The sequence below is a fragment of the Erythrolamprus reginae genome, chromosome 2, assembly GCF_031021105.1.
Source record: "Erythrolamprus reginae isolate rEryReg1 chromosome 2, rEryReg1.hap1, whole genome shotgun sequence".
In the NCBI taxonomy this organism is placed as follows: Eukaryota; Metazoa; Chordata; class Lepidosauria; order Squamata; family Dipsadidae; genus Erythrolamprus; species Erythrolamprus reginae.
In genome coordinates this window covers 296,944,220-296,954,304 of record NC_091951.1, presented here as the reverse complement: position 1 = coordinate 296,954,304, position 10,085 = coordinate 296,944,220, and the positions used below count along the sequence as shown (strand labels likewise).

General features: G+C 39.3%; 1 protein-coding gene across 2 annotated transcripts in view; it reads left to right on the top strand.

Moving 5' to 3' along the window:
- The first annotated feature begins 1,490 nt into the window (after nucleotides 1-1,490).
- Nucleotides 1,491-10,085, top strand: part of WDR36 (WD repeat domain 36) — a 51,596-nt gene continuing 43,001 nt past the window's right edge. Inside the window, exon 1 of one of the 2 annotated variants that reach the window (XM_070742944.1) lies at nucleotides 1,491-1,741. In XM_070742944.1, the coding sequence (XP_070599045.1) occupies nucleotides 1,571-1,741 (171 nt within the window). In that variant the 5' untranslated portion in view covers nucleotides 1,491-1,570. The remainder of the gene's footprint in view (nucleotides 1,742-10,085) is intronic. The other variant, XM_070742945.1, reaches the window with a different exon arrangement.

The following is a 10,085-nucleotide window of genomic DNA, read 5'->3' as shown; positions in this document are numbered from 1 at the left end:
ACATATTATAAAATTCCTTAATTAATTAAAGAATCCCTGAATATTTTGGTATATAATTATGTGCCTAGTAACTTTTTCCTTTCAATACTCAACTCTCTTGCTTAAGTGTATGTATATCACATTATTTTATTCTTCCTCTCTAGGAAAATATTAAGAATTTAACACAGGTAAGATTTTATGTTACTTGGAAAAAACAATTTAAACATGCTTAAGGGACTAACCAGCCACAACACAAATCCATTATTGCATGTTTTAGGTGTTCTCTTTGCAGCCTTCTAAACACTGTAAATTGTATATGTTAGTTAACCTTCATTGTCACTTTTTTCTATGACTAGACTGGTACACACAAACACACACAAATCACAGACTATTAAGAATACATAGTAGAAAAACCATTTTTAAATGTGCACATTGCAGAAACAGTGTTGATAAATGATTATTAATACTTTCATTTCACTTAAAATATTGTTCGCAATTATTTATAACATATTATAAAATTCCTTAATTAATTAAAGAATCCCTGAATATTTTGGTATACTGTATAATTATGTGCCTAGTAACTTTTTCCTTTCAATACTCAACTCTCTTGCTTAAGTGTATGTATATCACATTATTTTATTATTCCTCTCTAGGCAAATGTTAAGAATTGTTGTATAACAGAGGTAAGATTTTATGTTACTTGGAAAAAACAATTTAAACATGTTTAAGGGACTAACTAGCCACAACACAAATCCATTATTGCATGTTTTAGATGTTCTCTTTGCAGCCTTCTAAACACTGTAAATTGTACATGTTAGATAACCTTCATTGTCACTTTTTTCTATGACTAGACTGGTACACACAAACACACACAAATCACAGACTATTAATAATACATAGTAGAAAAAAAGTGTCTTGATAGTTAACAAGGTTTATAATATAATAATAGGATTAAAAGGATTCTTCCTTTTAAGTAGATATAATATTTGGAAGAAAAATAAGTTACAGGTGGTCCTAACTCCATAGGCTACTAGCAGTATCCAAACCGTTTTTCACATCGCCCGATTCCTAAAGCCGCACAGAAACGCTCAAAGCAAATTAAAACTAAATTAAAAATTATTATTATTATTTTAAACATTTTCCAAAGAAGGAGAGTGCGACGACTGCAAAGTTCGGAGCATCCTTATCCCGCATTAATCCATAGATTTTTTTCCTCAGTGCTCTACATTAGTGTTTCCCAACCTTGGCAACTTGCAGATATCTGGACTTCAACTCCCAGAATTCCCCAGCCAGCGAATGCTGGCTGGGGAATTCTGGGAGTTGAAGTCCCAATATCTTCAAGTTGCCAAGGTTGGGAAACACTGCTCTACATAATTGGCAAGATCCTAAACCTTACCTGGATCTAACTAGGGAGTGAATTCACGTGGAGCTCTCACCTTCGCTATACAGTAGTCCAATTTTTAACCCCACCTTTTTTCAAATGCTCTGTCGCACCTCTAATGCGCTGAGGAAATTGGGCGCCCATTGGAGGAGACTGCAAGGGAGGGGAAGATGGGCAGCCAGTCCTCAGCCAATAGTCTACAGGGATGCCATGGCTTTAGTTAGTGATCCTTTTTCAAACTTTGCCCTCTTCTTCCTTCCCGGAAAGTCCGAGGCTCTGTTATTGCGTTGTATCTACTACTTCACCAAAGACAACAACGTACCGGAAACCTTCAAGTACACGAAGCGCATCCTGGACGTTAACTGCCCCGGCAACTCCGAGGTAAAACAGAAAAACAAATAAAAACAAACCGGTCTGTCAAAGAGGAGGGAGGGTGTCAAAAAAATAATAATCCGCGGGAAGCCGGCTTACGAGGTTTCCGAATAATGCTTACGAACCGGGGACCCGCCCTTCCGATGAGACTGTTAAACAAGACTGAAACTTCTTGTTTAACAGCGATTGTCGCTTAGTTGCGACACAGTCCGATCTGCAAGCCTTGATCTCGCTGCCAGAAAGAAATACTTGGGGTAAGGACACAAGAGAACTTGATCCGCGGGTTTCAAAGCTGAATCCACTCCGGTTCGGCTTCCAGATAAGGTTTGCTATCTAAATCTAAACGAGGTCCGCAAATGCCGCAAATTACCAGGGCGGGGAGAAGGCTGTACCATCCTCTACATCAGTGTTTCCCAACTTGGAAACTTGAAGATATTTCGACTTCAAATGCTGGCTGGGGAATTCTGGGAGTTGAAGTCCAGATATCTTCAAGTTGCCAAGGTTGGGAAACACTGTTCTACATCAAAGGTCTTCAAACTTGGCAACTTTAAGACTTGTGGACTACAAGTCCCAGAATTCTCCAGCCAGGGACTTGAAGTCCAGAAGTCTTAAAGTTGCCAAGTTTGGGGATCCTTGCTCTACATGCTTGCTTTGAGGATTTGGAGGTGGGGGAGAGATAGGCATGGATCTTAGCAATGTCTTGATACTCGCTTATGTTGCCTGTGGAAGAGTAGGGCTCACTGCCTAGCAAATAATGCCTTGGGTCAAGGTGTAAAAATGCCTTGCCTCCCTTGAAGAGAGTCAAGCTCTCCAGATTCCTAAGAGGTCGGTCAGTAAGGGGCGTACATAAGCGCACTAGAGTGCCTTCCGTCCCCTCTCCTATAGTCTCTCCTGCGGTATATGTCATATACTGTATCTTCTCTACTATATCTCTACAAGCTTCATTGTGTATTGTGTATTGGACTAACTAACTAAATAAATAAACAAACAAACTAACTAACTAACTCTGTTACCATTGCAGAATTCGACTTGGACATTTTATATCAGAGAGGGGAAAGTTTTGACTACGTGTATAGCAACCAAGTCCTTAGTATGTTTCTACCGATATATCCAGTTAATGTGTAGTGTTGGTTAGAGAATTTAGAGGTTTTCTTAAGGCAGATAATCCATGTGAGGGTTAATGAGAGAAAGTTTAAAATATACACTGCTCAAAATAAATAAATAAAGGGAACATTCAAATAACACACCCTAGATCTGAAGGAATGAAATATCTCATTGAATACTTTATTTATTTGTTTGTTTGTTTTGTCCAATACACAATGAAGGTTATAGAGGATATATACGAGTAGAATGTATCAAAGAGAGTATAGAAGAGAAATATAGGAGTAAAATATAACGAGAGAATAGCAGAAAATATAAGAGATAAAAGAGATATAATAGATAGATGATAGATAGAAGAGAAGATATAGGAGATATAGGAGAGACTATAGGACAGGGGATGTAGGCAATGTGCTAACAACAACATGAAATTGATTGTCAGTCAGTGTTGCTTCCTAAGTGGACAGTTTGATTTCACAGAAGTTTGATTTACTTGGAGTTATATTCTGTTGTTTAAGTGTTCCCTTTATTTTTTTTGAGCAGTATACTTAAATAGGCAGCATCTGGCTTACTTTGTTAGGTCAAGCCTGGTTGGTACTAAGTTGGGAATAGCTTCCCCTCCCTAGAATTTCAGCCTTATAGGTTACAAAGAAGAGTTTGAAAAATCTGTCACAAAAATAGCAGAGGCAAATGACTTTTCTCTATGGGCAAAAAAGCTGTATGAATTTATTTGTATCCAGATTTTTTTTTTTTTACAAAGTTCAAGGCAGAAAACATATCCAATACACTTTTCTCCTCTTATTTTCCTCATAACAATAACCCTGTGAGGTGGGTTGAGCTGAGAGAGAATGACTGGTCCAAAGTTACCCAGCTGCCTTTCATGCCCTAGGCAGGATTTTGAATGCATGGTCTCACACTTTCTAGCCTGGTGTTTTAACCACTAGACCAGACCTGAGCATTTTATGGGCCACATCTGATGCTTTGGTTGTCACTGTGCTGTCTGTGTGATGTTAATCTGAAACTAGAAATCAAATATAAAGTGTACTGCATGCATGCAATGTATCGTATTTTTCAGAGTATATATTCAAAATACCGTATTTTTCAGAGTATAAGACGCACCATAGTTTTGGGGGAAGAAAATAGGGAAAAGAATCTGCTTACTCATTTGGCTACCGTCCTTAATTTGGTCAGCTTCAGCATATTATTTTGTCCCCTGGTTAAGGGCTTAAAAAAACCTTTATTCTGCTAGAGTAACAGTGGAGGAGCTTGCAAGCCAGTAAGAGCTGGGAACATCATTAGCACCTGGAAAGAAACAGCTGGAGCAAGTAGAGCAATGGGGAAAAAACCTGCAAAGACTTAAGGCTTGGAAAACATTCTTCTTCACAGAGAGTAGCAATGAAGAGCTTGCAAGTGGCAAGAGCTGGGAAAGTTGTTAGCACCTGGTTAAGGTTGGAAAGAAACTTATTAGGAGCAAGTTAGAGCAATGGAAAAAACCCTGCAAAGACTTAGGGCTTGGAAAACATTCTTCGCAGAGAGAAACAATGAAAGAGCCTGCAAGGTAAGAGCTGGGAAGATGGTTAGCAGTTAGATAGGGCTGAGAAAAAGCTACATTCACAGTTTAAGATGTATTCAAATTATCAGCCACTTTTAGGGAGAAAAAAGGTGTGTATTATACACCGAAAAATATGGTTTACCTTCCTCCCCACCCACCCCCAAAGAGGAGGGAAATGTTGGTGCGTCATACACCAAATAGAGCCATTTTTGGCCTCCCAAAGCCGCACCCATGTCCCAAAAATGGGCCTGTTTTTTTGCAAAAATGATGTGCAGAGGGTTTGGGAAGCCTGCAGAGTGCTCCTGGGGAAAGACATTTTTTTCTTTTAAAAAGGCCCATTTTTCGCAAATATTGGGGCATTTTTGCCTTCCCCTAGCCCTCAGAAGCACTCTGCAGGTCTCCCAAAACCTCTGCATATCCCTTTTTTTGCAAAGAGGGTTTGGGAGGCCTGCAGAGTGCTCCTGGGGGCTGTGAAATCTTAGTACCTCTTATAGTCCAAAAAATACGGTAACTGCATTGTTTTTATTTTGAAGGTGATTGCTATTTTTTTCAGTTTACTTATTTGTGTTCATGGGTGCATGCTGATGAAATTTTACAACCCTGTTAGTTTGACCCTCCACAACGCTCCCAGCTTCTCATGTGGCCCCTTGGGAAAATTAATGATCCACTCCAGCGCCTAGACCAAACTAAAGGGCCATGAAATCAAGAGCTGTGATAGGCAGTAGTTAGAATGTAGTATTGCAGGCTAATTCTGCCAACTGCCAGTAGTTCAATTCTCACCAGCTCAAGATTGAACCAGCCTTCCATCTTTCGGAGGTTGGTCCAATGAGGACCTAGATTATTGGAGGCAATATGCTGACTCTGTAAACTGCTTAGGCAGGACTGTTAAGCACTATGAATTGGTATGTAAGTCTAAGTGCTATTGCTATCCACAGTTAAGGTCAGCTGAAATTTAATAAAATTGTCAGAAAAGTTTCATGGATTCAGGAACAGAAGCATGTAAGGTTCACCTAACTGGCAAAATATTAATCAAATTTTCAGATCTATAGACTAAATCAAATTCATGACACAATTGTGTTAGTAATTCTTAATGGAATGAAGATATAGCAGCTTCATGTGAACAGACACAACTAGATTCAACTAAAAATAGATATATAGTAGTTTCTTTTTCCTGTTTTTAGAAAACACAGGGCTTATGTGACTCATGTAACTTGCAAGTCATACTTAGAAATATGTGATTTCTGACTCATAGGTTAATGGACCTCAGACTTATGGATGGACAAATTGTAACCATATACCAAGTAATTCAAACACAACTTATGTACTTCAGGAACTCATAGAAATGTGGAACTCCTATACATCATACAGAATCTTCAATTGGATCTAAATCGTTGCTGAACCATGTTTAAACAAATTTATATTTTTTTACAAAGTTTATTTTTAATGATATTAATTTATTTTGTATGAACCTTTTAACATACATGTATGTCCCAAAACCACCTAATACAATAAATACTTTGATTACCTGCTGTATAATTTAGAGTCTGCTGGTTTATTCATGGTGTTGCACAGCTCAGACAAACCCCGCATGGAACCTGGGGAATTCTCCTAGACATACAACTATTTGTTTAATGAGGGTTAGAGATTATGGTGGCATTGGAAAAAGTGGTTTATAATCCATCTTTGGTATACAGTGTTCCCTCGATTTTCATGGGGGATGCGTTCCGAGACCGCCTGCAAAAGTTGAATTTCCGCAAAGTAGAGATGCGGAAGTAAATACACCATTTTTGGCTATGGACGGTATCACAAGCCATCCTTAACACTTTAAACCCCTAAATTACCATTTCCCATTCCCTTAACAACCATTTACACCATTATTACTGGTACTCACCATTGAATAAGACACTTAGTGATCCTGATATTTATAAACATAATTATTTATTAACAATAATTATTTTTTGTTATTTATTTGCAAAATAAATAAGTTTGGCGATGACGTATGATGTCATCGGGCGGGAAAAACCATGGTATAGAAAAAAACCTGCAAAGTATTTTTAATTAATATTTTTTGAAAAACCGTGGTATAGGCTATTCACGAAGTTCAAACCCGCGAAAATTGGGGGAACACTGTATTGTACCAACAACAAGGTCACAATTTGAGCACTTGGCTCACATTTAAGACTGGTTGCAGTGTCTTGCAGCCAGCCACACAATCATAATTTCCAACTTTCACAGCTGTCTTCTGACAAGTAAAGTCAATGGGGAAAGCCACATTTGCTTTGTAACCTCATGATTCACTTAATAATCATGTGATCTGCTGAGCTATTGTGGTAAAAATTGTTCTGATTCACTGGATCCATTCATACAACGACTTGCTTAATAATCACATCATTTAGTGACCAAAATTTTGATCTCAATTTTGGACATAAGTTGAGAACAATCTGTACAGCAAATTTGTCTTAAAAAAAACATTTAGAGGAAAGTTGAGTAAGGAACGATACTATGGAGAGTTGCAAGAACTTGCCTAGTATGGATAATGCAGACAGGTTTTTTTCTCTCTTCTACATAATTGTAGAACTTGGGATTGTCCATTAAAACTAAATGCAGAAAGTTCCAGAGCAGTAGAATAAAATTATTCTTTCTTTTTGTTGTTCAACAGAATTTGTTGTTATTGAATGTAGTCATATCATATTAGCTTGCTCATATTCCATGCTGGATTTAGCATGGTCCAGAACACTCAGCCCAATAATTAGCTGGCCCATAGGCCACAGTCTGATGCAGTTCTACATTAATTAACATTGTGAATACGGTAATTCAAGAATAGAGATTAGGTAATACTGTTTGTCACATGGACTAAAAATACTGCTCAGAGAGTCCATATGAGGATCTGTGCCATATAGATGTCACGTTGCAAGAAGTCCTCGGTTTACTACTGTAAATTGTAATTGAGTCCAGATTTACCGTCATTGTGGTTGTAAATCGAGGTATGTGACAAGACCTGATTTTTGACTTTCTTTTGCAATGGTCATTAAGCTAATGCCAAGGTAATTAAGCAAATCAAGGTAATTAAGCAAATCAATTTTCCCCAATGGGCATTTTTGCAGGAAACCAAAAGTAAATAAATGGGCAGAAAAAGTTCGCAATCATGGTCATGTGACCATGGGATGCTGCAAACAATTGTAAAAGGGAGCCAGTCGCCAAAGATAAAAAATGCAATCATGTGATTTGAGGAACAGAGAGAAAGAAGCAACCATTGTAAGTGAATGATCACTGAATTCCTGGTTATAAGTTGAGGACTATCTATATATTTAGTTAAATTGAATTATATTTACTGTTTAGCTGACTATTCCTTTTAAAGAGATCCTTCAGGAGTTCTTCACAAAGGCTTTTTATAATTACAGTGGTCCCTCGATTTTCGCGGGTTCAAACTTCGCGAAACAGCTATATCACGGTTTTTCAAAAATATTAATTAAAAAATATTTTGTGGTTTTTTTCCCTATACCAGGGTTTTTCCCACCCAATGATGTCATACGTCATCGCCAAACTTTTGTCCGCCTTTAATAAATATTTTTTTAATAAACTTTAATAAATAAACATGGTGAGTAATAATCTGAATGGTTGCTAAGGGAATGAGAAATTGCAGTTTAGGGGGTTAAAGTGTTAAGGGAAGGCTTGGGATACTGTTCATAGCCAAAAATAGTGTATTTACTGCCGCATCTCTACTTCGCGGAAATTCGACTTTCGCGGGCGGTCTCGGAACGCATCCCCCGCGGAAATCGAGGGAACACTGTACACTGTTTCATTTACTGCAATTCAGCTTCCTAATAAAAGCATTCTTCAAGTCTAATATATGTATATATGTATAACAATATTACATTTGTAGTAAGCAAAGTTGTGTATGCATTAAAATAAATATTAAATTAAAAAGAGGTATGAGATAACAGAAGAAAATAGAGATGTTCACATTAAGCAGATATTTTATTTATTTATTTAATTTATTTATTAGATTTGTATGCCGCCCCTCTCCGAAGACTCGTGGTGGCTCACAACAGCTATTGTTTTCTTTTACAGACAAAACTAACTTCATTGTTTTGCAATGTATACTGGTGCAATATGAACATTACAACAGGCTGGAAGGAATTAGAGTGAGATATGCATATGTCATTAAAATGACTTGAAGGAGGTTAAGGATATTAAACAAAATATGCTCAAAATTTATTATAGCAGCAGACACAAACTTACTCCAATCCATGTTATGAAACGATCTCTTATTCTAGTGCTAGAAGTGTTAAGAAGTGCCAGAAGAAACACCTAGAGCAAGCATGGAGAGCCAGTAAGTCTTGAGTCCAACCAAATATGGGTAAGAGCCTATATTAAGACTTACCTTGTGACAATTGAGGCACCAAAGTCTGCACGTTACTGCCCTTATTGCATCGGCAGATTCTCGCCCAGGGTGTTTAGGGTGACCTGTTCCCTCCTGAATAAGGTGGAACTGGTGGAACCCTTGCGGGTAGAGCTGAGGAATTTGTTCAGTTTGTTGCAGATAAAGTTGCTCAAATTCAGAATGATCTGGACTCCAATTGGGCAATTCAGACCGAGGCAACAGGGTCAGGTCTTAGTTCCATCATTTGGGAAGAGTTTGACCTAATAACCCCTGAGGAAGTGGACAAGACCATGGGAGCTGTGAGTTCTTCCACCTGCCTACTGGACCCATGCCCCTCCTGGCTGGTCTCGGCCAGTCAGGAGGTCACACCTGGCTGGATCCAGGCATTGATTAACACTTCCTTGAGGGAGGGATCATTCACACAGACTTTGAAGGAGGTGGTTGTGTGACCTCTCTTCAAAAAACCGTCCCTGGATCCAGCTGAATTGAAGAACTATAGGCCAGTCTCCAACCTGCCCTTTTTGGGTAAGGTTGTTGAGAAGGTGGTGGCACTCCAGCTCTGGCAGTCCTTGGATGAAGCTGATTATCTGGACTCCTTTCAGTCTGGTTTCAGGACTGGTCACAGCACAGAAACCACTTTGGTCGCACTGATGGGTGATCTCTGGCGGGCCGGGGATAGGGGACACTCCTCTATCTTGGTGCTTCTCAACCTCTTAGCGACCTTTGATACCATTGACCATGCTATACTTCTGCAACGGCTGAAGGGATTGGGAGTGGGAAGCACCATTCTACAGTGGTTCTCCTATCTGTCCGGTCACTCGCAGTTGGTGTTAGTGGGGTGGCAGAGATCCACTCCTCCGCCTCTTCTTTGTGGGGTGCTGCAGGGGTCAGTTCTCTCCCCCCTACTATTTAACATCTACATGAAGCTGCTGGGTGAGATCATCCAACGGCATGGGGTATCATCAGCATGGTGATGATACCCAGTTATACATCTCCACCCCATGCCAATTCCGTCAAGCAGTGGATGTGATGTGACGGTGCCTGGAAGCTATAAGGGTCTGGATGGGGATCAACAGACTCAAGCTCAACCCAGACAAGACCAAGTGGCTGTGGGTATTTCCTCCTAAGGAAATAGTACAGCCTACTATTCAATCTGTCTGCCCATTGTGCTGGAGGGAGAAACATTGATCCCCTTAGATAGGGTCCGCAACTTGGGTGTCCTCCTGGACCCACAGCTGATTCTTGATCACCATCTCTCGGCTGTGGCCAGGGGGACCTTTGCCCAGGTACGCCCGGTGTACCAGCTACGGCCCTATTTG